At 35.6% G+C, this 12,292-nt stretch overlaps 1 protein-coding gene across 2 annotated transcripts; it reads left to right on the top strand.

Moving 5' to 3' along the window:
- The first annotated feature begins 3,042 nt into the window (after positions 1–3,042).
- Positions 3,043–10,222, top strand: LOC104114985 (glutamate--glyoxylate aminotransferase 2). 2 transcript variants are annotated; one of them, XM_009625549.3, is made up of 14 exons: positions 3,043–3,327; positions 4,546–4,745; positions 5,304–5,369; positions 5,452–5,569; positions 6,115–6,196; positions 6,286–6,373; positions 6,541–6,699; positions 7,082–7,255; positions 7,353–7,484; positions 8,334–8,399; positions 8,554–8,618; positions 9,252–9,343; positions 9,430–9,586; positions 9,951–10,222. In XM_009625549.3, exons 2-14 carry the CDS (start codon positions 4,629–4,631, stop codon positions 10,078–10,080), a joined length of 1,446 nt encoding a protein of 481 aa, XP_009623844.1. In that variant the 5' UTR covers positions 3,043–3,327; positions 4,546–4,628; the 3' UTR covers positions 10,081–10,222. The 2 variants fall into 2 exon arrangements, with proteins under 2 accessions (XP_009623844.1, XP_033516868.1); XM_033660977.2 differs by lacking the exon at positions 3,043–3,327 and adding an exon at positions 3,395–3,417.
- Positions 10,223–12,292: the final 2,070 nt, after the last annotated feature.

Genomic DNA, 12,292 nt, shown 5'->3' with positions numbered 1-12,292 from the left:
GACGAGGGGGGATGAGGAAGCCCAACGAATACATGAGGGGAAGCTTCCATAGAAGCTTCATCCCTTGCTTTATAGAGATAGTTCATGAGAGAGTTATGAGCTGACTAAATGACTAGATTCTCCCACAACTCTAGCTAAGCTAATCGTCTTAGTTTTCTTCAATTAAATCAACAAACTTTTGTGATTGATTTAGGGTGGCGATTTTCTGTGAGTTCTGAGATGTGAGCATAGTCATTCGGTCTAGACAAAAGATTAGGGAAGATAAAGAAAGAACGGTAATAGAAGCAAGAAAAGAAAGAAATTACGACTTCACCAACCACTTCGGCCTAATCATCCCACTCACTTAAAAGTCAAAAAAAGGGAAGTTTCTGTCTTAGTTTCACTTTCTTGAACTGGTTATTAGCGCGCAACATGCCCTTGCTTGGTGGGTCGTTAATTAATTAGTTTTAAAAATGATCATGGGAATGTATTGCAGGCTTTTCCTATTCATCAACTCGAACCTCATTCTTTTGTAGTTGATGTTACGAATTAGCCTCACTCTTCAAGGCAACAACTTTGCTCAACATTTTTTGTCGATTGTCAGCTTGTTCAGCTGACCTCAAAGGATTCCTCTCAGCCCTGTAACATCAACTTAGACTTAAGGTTGGCATGCCTCATTCTTGAAGCTACATTCTGTTTCTTAATCGATCTTTCCTACTTCAATCGACCTATACTTTATCGTATCTACCGAAACTATTTCTTTTACGTTAATATTTTTTAATTCAGGAAATTAAATTAATATGATTTCCCGCCAGATTTTGTAATAGTCACCAGGAAAAAGTGAGCAATCACTTTTTGCCTTTTCACTATCCCTTCTTCTTTGCATAGATAGTATTTAAACAAAGTAAATGTCAAGTGTAATTTGCTCCGTTCTTTGAGTTCGTCGAAATTCTGTAACTTGAAGTGCTGCTATCACAGAATCGTGCATTTCGCTCTATCTTGAGAGGAATTTATCTAAACTTTGGGCAATAGTAAGGAAATTAAATTTCTTGAGAACATACAATGCAAGTTGTGGGTTTGAAAATTCATTTTGGTTTAACTAACGTTTTTTAAAATTTCCGTTTTCTCAGTTTATTTATTATTCTAGTTTCTTTTTCGAATATGAATAGATAACAAGGTAGCACTTTACCTTCCAATACGAGACTTTTTGATACAAATTCAAATTTAATCAGAGCCCATATGAGTATCGGACACCGAAAAAAAAAAAAGAAAGAAAGATATGTAGGTGGCTTATGCACCTAATATAACTTTCATTTTAGGAGAGCAATGTTTTAAAATATCGAAGTTGGAATGTACTTGTGGATAAGCTTTGAGAGTGGGTTGATATCTTGTGAAATAAAAAAGTTTAGACAAATACAAAATGTTATGTTAGAAGGACTATTTTGGTGAACTTGCAACAAGAAGCGTCGATGGTTTGAAATACAAATTAGAATATGCATCAAATAACTTATTGTGAAATCATGATAGATTACATTTACCCCCTACTAATGAGTGGAAGGGTTTTTAAATTTTTGACTTAATAGAATCAGTTCCATACTAAGCTAAGGTCACTTTTATCTTCAGGTAATGAATGTGTATAATTACTGATTATTGTAATTAACTCGCCATCTTGAGCAGAGGTTGGTGGATAATATTTGCTATTTTGCTAGGACTATCCAACTTTACAACGGACAAGTTAATTTCATCCTCTCAAAGGTTGAATACTTTTATTCACGTGACTACCGTGCCACATAGAACAACACGGCACATATGACATAACCAGCGTCCAGCGAGCTGTTATGCATGGAGCCAGGTCACTTAGCTTGCCCAACTACAGCACAATTACAAAGAACAAGGAAAAGAAAGATAAAGTACTTTAACAATGGATATGACCGTCAGTATTTTTCTTAATGAACTTGTGTAAATCATATAATAAAGTATTTCTATCTTTTATCAATATAAATACCGGATAACTTTACCTATTAAGCTTAAGCAAATATAAGAAAATTATCTAACATTTTTTTGTCTCGTTTTTTCATAATTTTCACCAAGTTCATTGATAGTTACGTCATAAAATGACACATGCTAGTCAGTTTTCGGACTGATAATTGAAAAATAACCAGCGTTTGTAAAATTATTAAAAAATAGCCACTTTTTTGCTGATACACAGAAAGTTCCAGCATAATATGCTGGATTATGGAGCTCTTGCGTATAAACTTCCAGCATATTATGTTGGAACTCCAGCATATTATGCTGGAATCTCATATGTAAAAAATTCGAACCCCAGCATATTATGCTGAAATTTTTCCCAATTTTTAAGGATATTTTTATTTAAATTTTATCTTTATATAAAAATATGGCTAAATTTTAATTATTTTTTAAACTGTAGCTATTTTTCATTATCAGTCTATTGATGGGCTTATAAAATAACTGCATTTGAAAGTCCTTAACTTTCTTAACCTCTTACAAACCAAAATTACACGTTGGGTTTAGCTCTAAAGAAGGAAGATGTTGCATATTGGGCCTAATATAACCCACCAAAACTGAGGCTCAACCAAATTCAAGCACTTGTATCATTACAAGTCACCGTAGTGGTTAGCCATCTGCAGTCCACAAGACTTACCTTTTTCCTTTTGTCTTAAATACACGTAATCTCAATTTCAATTCAACAATTTTGTCTTCATTTTTTTCCCAATATAATTTTGTTATCGTGATTATGCAGCTTTTGGCCGTTTCTCTTGGGGTCGTTTGGTTACAATTGATAATTTGGCCCTTTTTCTTGGGGTCAATTGGTTATTAGAATTAGGATATTAATTCCGATATAAAATTTAAAATTATATTTATTTCGTATTTGACTGTTGGTACTAATTAAAATCAGTATATACTATTTTATATTCAAATTTTGATATGTTATTTATCTTTGTTCCGAACAAAACGACCCTAGTTTAGTAATTAGTAATAGAAAAAGTAAAATTGTCGTTGGCAAAATGAGGGCGACATCAATATCAAGAACCAAAACCACAACTCTATAGTTTGAAGCAGCACCACGATTTGCTTTATCTCCAAACTTGTGATTGAATAATAAAGTTCAAAAATCTAATGTACAGAATAATCCATTCTACCAATTGTTCAGTGGTTGTGGTTTCGCCTTGGAATTTATGTCTTGACACTTGGCCACATATACACATATTATAAAATTATCCTATTTGGCTCACACCCAAAACAATTGCACTTCTCATTTTCACTTCAAACAGAATTGACTGACTTCTGAGTTCTGCACCAGGGCTCAGACAACACTTGGCTCTAACTGTAAGCGATCCCCCTTTTTAAGTTCCTCTTGAAGTTGTTTTTTTATTATTTAAAATAAACCCATTTCGTGAAAACTTGGGGGTTCTATATGTGAGAGTCCAATACTTTTAAGCTTCGTAACAAAATTTTATGTTTTTTATAAAGATGGGTATTTAAAGATTTTGTTTATTTTTGTGATTCTGCCTATTCTTTGTGTGTTCTGTTGATGTTTAATTGGCTTGAAAAAGAATGCTTACGTACAAAGATTTTTGTCTTTCTTCTATGTATACTGGAGGTTTTAGTGTCATCTTTCTTGATTTCGTCGTGTTGTGAATGTGTGATTGATTTCTCATGCGTTCATATCTAATACTTCTGCATAAAACAGCTTTTTTTTAGGAGTTTTATTGGCTACTATTTGTTTCTTCAAAGAGTTTGTTAAATTCTGTTTTTTATAACGGTGGTGTTGGCCAGCTTGGGCGCACTTTACTATTCCACATTGCTGCCTCCGACCAGCATATGTGTTGGGTAACTCTGCCCACTAAGGTTTAGGCAGATGCAAATAAATCGCCTCGCGTCTTTTGTTGTAAACCGGGGCAAAGCTGCCCTTGTACAACGAGAGTCAATTGACACCTCTTTGCCAAAAAAATACTGTGTAGATAGGTCAATTTTATAAAAATCTATATATACTATATGTTGAATCCCTTCGCATACTTCACGTGTTTACTTCTTTATAATTTGAATTACCTTAGTGAAAAATCTGGTTGTGCTACTGTTTTTCAACCCTGGCCTTAAGGTCTGCACCCACTTTATTAACCATTAGGTCCAGCCTTGAGTGCGCGTTTGTTAAATTTTGTAAAAGGTCTCTGTTATGATACTCAGTGAATGCAGATTTTGATTTAGGCGTGTGTGGTCACGTGCATTGTTGTTTTGCCAGTTCCCAGCTCATACTATTACAGTTTCCTTTTCAATTTCTATTGTTTCTAAAATTGAAAGCATGGACCTACTGATAGATTGTCCATACATTATATGTAACTCTATTGCCACTTTTCTTGCGCATAATAATTTTTGATCGCATTTGGGGTTTTTATATCGGGAAGTTGTGGTATTATAATCAATGGGCTGAGCATTATGGTCAACGGAGTATCAAGTGATATGTTTAATCTTTTTGGTTTTTGATTTCGTGTTGCTTTGCAGTCATTGTTCCTTTTTACTGCTTATAGTTTCTTCCTATAATTGTAGGTTTTGAGCTAAGCTGCTAGACTGCCGGTACGGGCAACACTTTCTTTGGAATTTGAACAAAGAGAAAACTCTAATTCCTTATAATGTCTTCTAAGCCATTAGACTATGACAATCTGAATGAAAATGTGAAGAAGTGCCAATATGCTGTCAGGGGTGAGCTTTACCTTCGAGCTTCTGAGCTTCAGAAGGAAGGCAAAAAGGTATAAGTAGTCAACTTATTCATATCTTTTTCCTATAAGAGATTCTACATGGTGACATTTTAAAATAGGTATTATTGTCTATTTACCCTCTTTCAGTCACTCATAGTTCAACGTTCCAGCATGCACTAGGATTATTATCTATTAGACCATTATAATCAGGGAACTATAAGCAAACTTTAGGCAATTGGAAAGATTCTAAACATTGATTAAGTCATCTGTATAGAGCATGAATTGTTGCCAAAACCTATTTGAATCCCACGGAAATTCATGAACTTGAAATTCATCATCTAAACAATCCTGATCTAGTATGTTGAGACAGTACATGCTCTTCTGACATGATGTCACCATTGAACGATTTATACATTAATACTGATTAATCTATTCCAGAGTCCTCTGTACCAGGAAGAATTATCTAAGTCCTAATATTTTTTGGGAATCGTTTGAATGAAGACCATTTAGTGGCATATAACTGGGAAAACACGTCAAAGCATCACGTATCTCTTATTTAATTCATCCGAAGCACGTGTATACTATTTCATTATTCCTCTTATTCTGCAGATCATCTTTACCAATGTTGGTAATCCCCATGCTCTTGGACAGAAGCCACTGACATTTCCTCGCCAGGTTTGTCGCATTTGCTGAATGCCTGTTCTATAAGATGCTTGAGGTTTTGGTACATGTATAAACTTTGGACTCTATATTTCAGGTCATTGCTCTGTGTCAAGCTCCATTTCTACTGGATGATCCTAACGTGGGATTCTTATTCCCTGCTGATGCAATTGCAAGGGCTAAACATTATCTTGCAATGACTTCTGGAGGTCTAGGTATCCTTCTCAGATAACCTTTAATTGTTGGATTGCACCTTCTTGTGCTATCACTCTCTTTCTCCTCTCTTCCTTTCATGTCAGAAGTTATTCATTTCTTTATTTTCTTTTTGTATTTTAATGATTTTCATATTTTTGTTTTACCTTTTACTCTTTGGTCCTGCTTATAGTTTGTCCATTGTGTTTGTGAAATCTACAATCTTCCTGATGAGAAGCATTGGTGTTATTTCACGTGTAACTGCTTTAGTCTCTGTAATTTCTTATATGCTAAAGGACTACCAACTTTTTATCCCTTGGGAGGTGATAGTTGGAGTGTAACTTCGGAACTGTTGATATTAGGGGTTATGAAATTATCCCTTCCTCGATGCACAAAAGCTAAATTAGACTACAGCCACTTGACTTTGTAGCTGAAATCCCTGTCTCACTATTGATCTGTGCTCTTGTTATTGCACTCAATTCCAAGCAATATAAATGATTTTGGCACAGTTTTGTGACAGTAACTTTTTAGCTACGGAATGATGTATTCTATATTGCTGGTCAATTAGGTGCTTACAGTGACTCCCGTGGCACTCCTGGTGTAAGGAAAGAAGTTGCAGAATTCATTGAGAAACGTGATGGATATCCAAGGTTATAAATTGCTCTATCCATTTTACTGTCTGGTTTGATTTCTTCAATTTGATTCTTGAACTGACAGTAGTAGTTATTTTGTTTGACAGTGATCCAGAACTCATATTTCTCACAGATGGTGCTAGCAAAGGTGTGATGCAGATCTTGAATACTGTCATTCGCGGCCCAAGTGATGGGGTAATTGATAATTTGATATGAATAGCACGGATTTCCTCTTCATATTCTCTTTCTGTCTCCCTTCATATATCTGGTTTTAACTTAAATAGTTCCTTCTTTTAGCACCTCCTGGTCCTATGTTTTACATGCATTATCATATTTTTTAATGAGTGCGTATTTGTTGCTAGATATTGGTCCCTGTTCCCCAGTATCCGCTATACTCTGCTTCAATACAATTATTAGGGGGTTCTCTTGTGCCATACTACCTTGAAGAGACTGCAAACTGGGGTCTTGATGTTAATGACCTTCGCCAATCAGTTGCACAGGCACGATACAAGGGAATAACTGTGAGTTTGCTGTGCTTCTGCTTTCATATATATGCAGACAAACATGATGTGTGTGTGAATTCTGAGTATGGTTCACTGAAATTCACTTTTATTAGCAGCTTTTAGGCTTGGTGGACATTAAGCACACGTAAGGTTCACTGAAATTCAGTTTTATTAGCAACTTTTAGGCTTGTTGGACGTTACGTAAGACTGAATACTAGAAATATTTTCAGAAACAGGCAAAACTTAAAACCTATTCTATGGGGACTGATTCCTTTTACCCACACAAACATTTGGATAATGCTGCAAATAAAGGCTGAACTACTTTTCGCTTTTGATATCTTAAAGCATCTTGTGTTTGTATTTTTAATTAGCCATACATTTTTTTTTTGTTTCTGCCTAGGTACGGGCTATGGTGATTATAAACCCTGGAAATCCCACTGGACAATGTCTTAGTGTGGCAAATCTTAAGCAAATAATTCAATTCTGTCACCAAGAGAGTTTAGTATTACTTGGAGATGAAGTTTATCAGCAAAACATTTACCAAGATGAGCGCCCCTTCATAAGTGCAAGAAAGGTACATGTGCTAAATTTCTGCTTAACGAATTTAGTAACCTACCAGTATCTTCAGATCCTACAATACTCATTTCAAATGTTATTCACCAAATATGAAGGTTTTGTTGGATATGGGCCCACCTATAAGCAAGGAGCTTCAGCTTGTTTCATTTCACACTGTCTCCAAAGGATATTGGGGTGAATGTGGACAGCGTGGAGGATACTTTGAGATGACCAACATTCCTCCAAAGGTTTGTCTTTTGCTTCCAATTCAAACTGTAGGGATAGGAATATAATAGATAATTCTTGCTTTTAGTAAAGTGCTTATCCCTCGGTGCCAAGTTGTGTGTCGTGGTTTACATAAGCAAAACTCTTGTAGTGATAGTGAAAAATGTCGTGATCTGAAGACAAGTTTTACTGGGGGGTGCCGTAGTAGGCTTTTCTTTGTAGTGTGCATAGATGACTCATTTTCACATTTTGGGAAAGTCTTAAAAGGCTTACATTCTCAAAATCAATGTGGATTAGCTAAAAAAAGAATAGAAAGAAAATGGATGATCCATTTATGAGATACCAACTAGTTGGATTAAGACTTAGTTGTTGTTAGCACACTCAATTTAGGTTCAGCGTTTGGCAGGAGCTTTATAAGTCTAGTTAAAGACTTGTATGCCAGTGTAAAAGGGGTGAGATTTACAATATTACTAGCTCTAGATAACCCTGATGCCTTGAAACAGAAATTGTTATATTGGAACCAAAAAGGCCCCGAATAGGGCAGGGTGGATAGAGATGATTTGTATCCCCATAACTAGTTTAGGATTGAGACATGGTTCGTCAATTGATTAGAATAATTTGAAAGAGATTAGATTGGATCATTTAAGTGGACACCATTTCGTACTATTCACAATGGTGTAGTTCATTGTTATCTTTTTAAAAAAAAAGCTATTCACAAGGGTATACGTTATGAAACTTCATGGTCATATTATAGTCTGACAATGTAAGTTTTTCTTGGATTTGGACTTTATGTACCTAACACAGCTTTTTTGGTATTGGAGTCTATGTACCTAAGACAGAGCCTTTCCTTTTTTCGCATTTGATGTTTGCAGTCTGTCGAAGAAATATACAAGGTTGCTTCAATATCGCTCAGTCCCAATGTACCTGGACAGATATTTGTAAGTCAATTTTCACTTGTCTCCTCTGGATAATCTTAATTTGCTTTAAACTGAGCAACATCTTATTTCCAATACCAATCCAATATGTTAGCTCCAGTTTGCCCTGTTCAATTCACATCTGACAAGAAATGTCCCGTTCCTTTGTATCTTACAGATGGGACTAATGGTAAACCCCCCTAAACCTGGAGATATCTCATATGACCAATATGTCAGAGAGAGGTATGACTTCTGACATCAGTCCTTGATGAAATTCTTGAACTTCTTTTAAGGAATTTAGATATTGACCAAAAAAAAAAAAAAATTCATCCTTTTCGATGGATTTTGGATATGGACTTTTAAACTAATTGGTCCCTGAGTTGCTCTTATCTTTGAACTAGTGAGTTCTAAAGAAGTTTAAAGTTATAAATACATCTGTGACTTTAATAATGCATTAGTATGAGAACATTCATATAAGCAGAACCATTAGAATTTCTATGGTCATTCGAACTTTGTCAAAAGAATGCACTTCTCCTCAATATAACTCCCAGCATTACAATTACATGGGGGTCATTGATCACATTGCAACTTCTTGTTTACTCCTAATTGTCTGGAGTCGCGTACAGTGAATTAAAGTAGCTGGGGATTAAAGTCAAAAGCAGCGCAATTCACCGCTTTTTCTTCTTTTGTTTTTTGGAAAAACATGGATTTATATCATTATCTTTCTACTGTTATCGAGGATTTGAAACACTTGTAAATCTCTTGCTTAATTTGATTTTTTATGTTTCTCTCTTTTGGTAATCTGTATCATCTTTCCGCACATACAGAAACACTTTCTCGCTTTTGGCGATGAATACTAGTTTATTCTGATTGCAGTAAGGGTATCCTCGAGTCATTAAGGAAGAGGGCACACATGATGACTGATGGTTTCAACAGCTGCAGAAATGTTGTTTGTAATTTCACTGAAGGCAAGTCAACAGCTCACTGGATCTAGTTCTTGTGTTCTATCAATGCCAAATGAGCTCCCACTAACTTTCTGAGGAAATCTTTTCAGGTGCAATGTATTCTTTCCCACAAATACGACTGCCTCCAAGAGCAATTGAGGCTGCAAAGAAGCTTGGGAAAGTTCCCGACGTGTTCTATTGTCTCAGGCTGTTGGAAGCGACTGGCATCTCCACTGTCCCTGGTTCAGGATTTGGTCAAAAGGAAGGGTGAGTTTATTATCCTATCCATTCGCAAACCTTTTCAGAACCAAAATGCCCTTATATTCATTACATACCTCAGCTATCTCAGAAACTCCCTTCTCTCGGGTTTCCTTCACTTAATTAGCTGTTAAACCTCAATTGCCCCTCAGTATGTTTTAAGCCGTTGCAGCAGGTAACCTACATTATTTTTCAAGTTACTGACCCCACTTATTATGGACGGTTACATATAGTTGTTTTATAGATGAACTGATAGTGTTAAAATTCTTTCACACTGTCAGTGTGCAGAAGTTAAACTCTATCGTAAACCACTTATAGCTTCTTATGTGGGATATTGTAAGTTTTGGGCTCAAAGATAAGCGTGTGTGTGTAGGGTGTTCCACCTAAGGACAACCATATTGCCAGCTGAAGAAGACATGCCTGCAATAATGTCAAGTTTCAAAAAGTTCAACGATGAGTTCATGGAGCAATATGAAGACCACAGAGGCTATTCCAGGATGTAAAAGGAGTATTTATTGTATATTGTTTTACAATTACTTCAATTCTCATAAACAAAAAAATTATTGTACACTACTTGACCGTAACATTTTCCTTACCCCCCTCTATTTAGCCTTCATTTATGTTATATAAGACTTATTAGATATACTTTGTGGTGTATAGATTTGCTTCATAAATTTTCCATGTCCATTCTGCATTTAATTGAATTAAGATAGTAATTAAGACCATATTAAAACCTCGTTGACTTTAAATATTGATGGTAGTACTACGTATACTTTTGTAGACCGTCTCCTTTCGTTAACTCTATTTTTCAGCATCATGGAAGTGAGATGGATTCAAATTAATAGACCATAAAATAAATTTTCTTCTTAAATCCAAAAGGTTTTTTGGGAAATTAATCTAAATTGAATACAGTATTAATTTGTCGAAGTCCGGAAAATTCTGAATTTAACATGGATACTAATATACATTCGTGTGTAGGACCCAAAACTAAGCAGTCCAAATCCTGCCCCTTCTATATATGTAAGGAAACTGAAATAAATCTAAATTTAGGTGAAATTTTTGTATCTGCAGTCAAAAGTTCATGTATGAGCCTCTTTGGACAACCTTTTCCAATCATAAAAGCACTTTTTTTTCAACAAAATTTTTTTTTTTTTAAAAGTTGAAGTGTTTGGCCAAGCTTTTGGAAGAAAAAAAGTGTTTTTGAGGAGAAACAGAAAAAAATAGCTTCTCCCCGTAAGTACTTTTTTGAAAAACACTTTTGAGAAAAATACACTTAGAAACACTTTTTAAAACCTTGGCCAAACACTAATTGCTACTCAGAAGTGCTTTTCAAATTAATTAGCCAAAAACAAACTGCTTTTCATTGAAAGTACTTTTGAGAAAAACACTTTTAAAAAAAAATATTTCTCAAAATAAACTTATTTTAGAAGCTTGGCCAAACAAGCTAAGGTTAGACTATGTTATATATATGATTTAGTGATTTTTATTTTGTAACTAAACAATAAAAGAGACTTTCTTGATACTTTTGGAAGTTATGTTTTTTAGAAATAACCTTCATGGTTTCTTTTTAGCTAGGTACATATTATTGGGATTTTAAGCTTGTGTAGCTTAAAGAGGGTGAATGGAAAATGGAGGAAAAATGAAATATTTGAGTTTGCCCTCCTTGGCAAAGGGACATTGTCCCATATTGGAGGAAGAAAAGGCTTTTGATGAGTATATATATAATTGCTCTTCTTCTAGCTCTTAAAGAGTTAAGAAGAAGGCAAGCCTCACGTCGCCGTCGTCGTCGTCGCTCGCTCGGCTTCGGCTTCGGCTTCGGCTTCGGATTTGAATTTTCTGTAGTGAACTTATATCGGATATACTCGGTCAATCGATAGATTTGATATCTTTGAACCGTCGAGCTTTGTTGTATATCTAGACAACATAAGTCACACAATCAATCCTTAACCATCTATGGTTCTCACGGTTGTGTTCGTTTCAGCCATGAACACCGCCTGGTTTCATGAGTGCTTAGAGAATGAGCCTTTACTTTCATTCCCCTTAAAGCGGCTTACACTTCACACTCACATAGGTGATTTCTAAACGTGTAATCCTATAGACACACTATTTGGTCATATCCTGCCAGACTTAGCAAATCATTAAAAACCTTTAAGCTTTGTTCACTCATCAAAAAGCCTTAATGCTTTACCTCGATTCATTCATAACTTTGTTTGATCTCTTTGAACCTAGCTCGTGGGATCTCCAGTCTGCTAGGTAGAGTTACCGCCATGATGACTTGTCCTAGACCTTAACCCCATTCCCTTTGATGATCTTTCAACTGCCTCTCTAGATGGGCCTTTTGTAAGTGGATCTGACACGTTATCTCTTGACTTTACGTAGTCAATTGTGATAACACCACTAGAGAGTAGTTGTCTAATGGTATTGTGTCTCCGTCGTATATGACGAGATTTTCCGTTATACATAACGCTCCCTGCCCTACCTATTGCCGCTTGACTATCACAATGTATACAAATAGGTGCCATAGGTTTGGGCCAAAATGGAATATCTTTCAAGAAATTCCGGAGCCATTCAGCTTCTTTACCGGCCTTATCTAAAGCTATAAATTTAGATTCCATTGTAGAGCGGGCGATACATATTTATTTGGATGATTTCCAAGACACTGCTCCACCCCCAATTGTGAAAACATATCCACTCGTGGATTTAACTTCAGATGAT

The sequence above is a fragment of the Nicotiana tomentosiformis genome, chromosome 10 (assembly GCF_000390325.3).
Source record: "Nicotiana tomentosiformis chromosome 10, ASM39032v3, whole genome shotgun sequence".
In the NCBI taxonomy this organism is placed as follows: domain Eukaryota; kingdom Viridiplantae; phylum Streptophyta; class Magnoliopsida; order Solanales; family Solanaceae; genus Nicotiana; species Nicotiana tomentosiformis.
The sequence above is the reverse complement of the archived record's forward strand: the minus strand, read 5'-3'. Positions and strand labels throughout refer to the sequence as shown.

Bases quoted from the DNA above. Each gene is read 5' to 3' on its own strand.
- LOC104114985 (XM_009625549.3), top strand. From the start codon at position 4,629: ATGTCTTCTAAGCCATTAGACTATGACAATCTGAATGAAAATGTGAAG. The intron at 6,374-6,540 runs GTAATTGATAAT...ATTTGTTGCTAG, and splicing joins TTCGCGGCCCAAGTGATGGG to ATATTGGTCCCTGTTCCCCA. The intron at 6,700-7,081 runs GTGAGTTTGCTG...GTTTCTGCCTAG, and splicing joins CACGATACAAGGGAATAACT to GTACGGGCTATGGTGATTAT.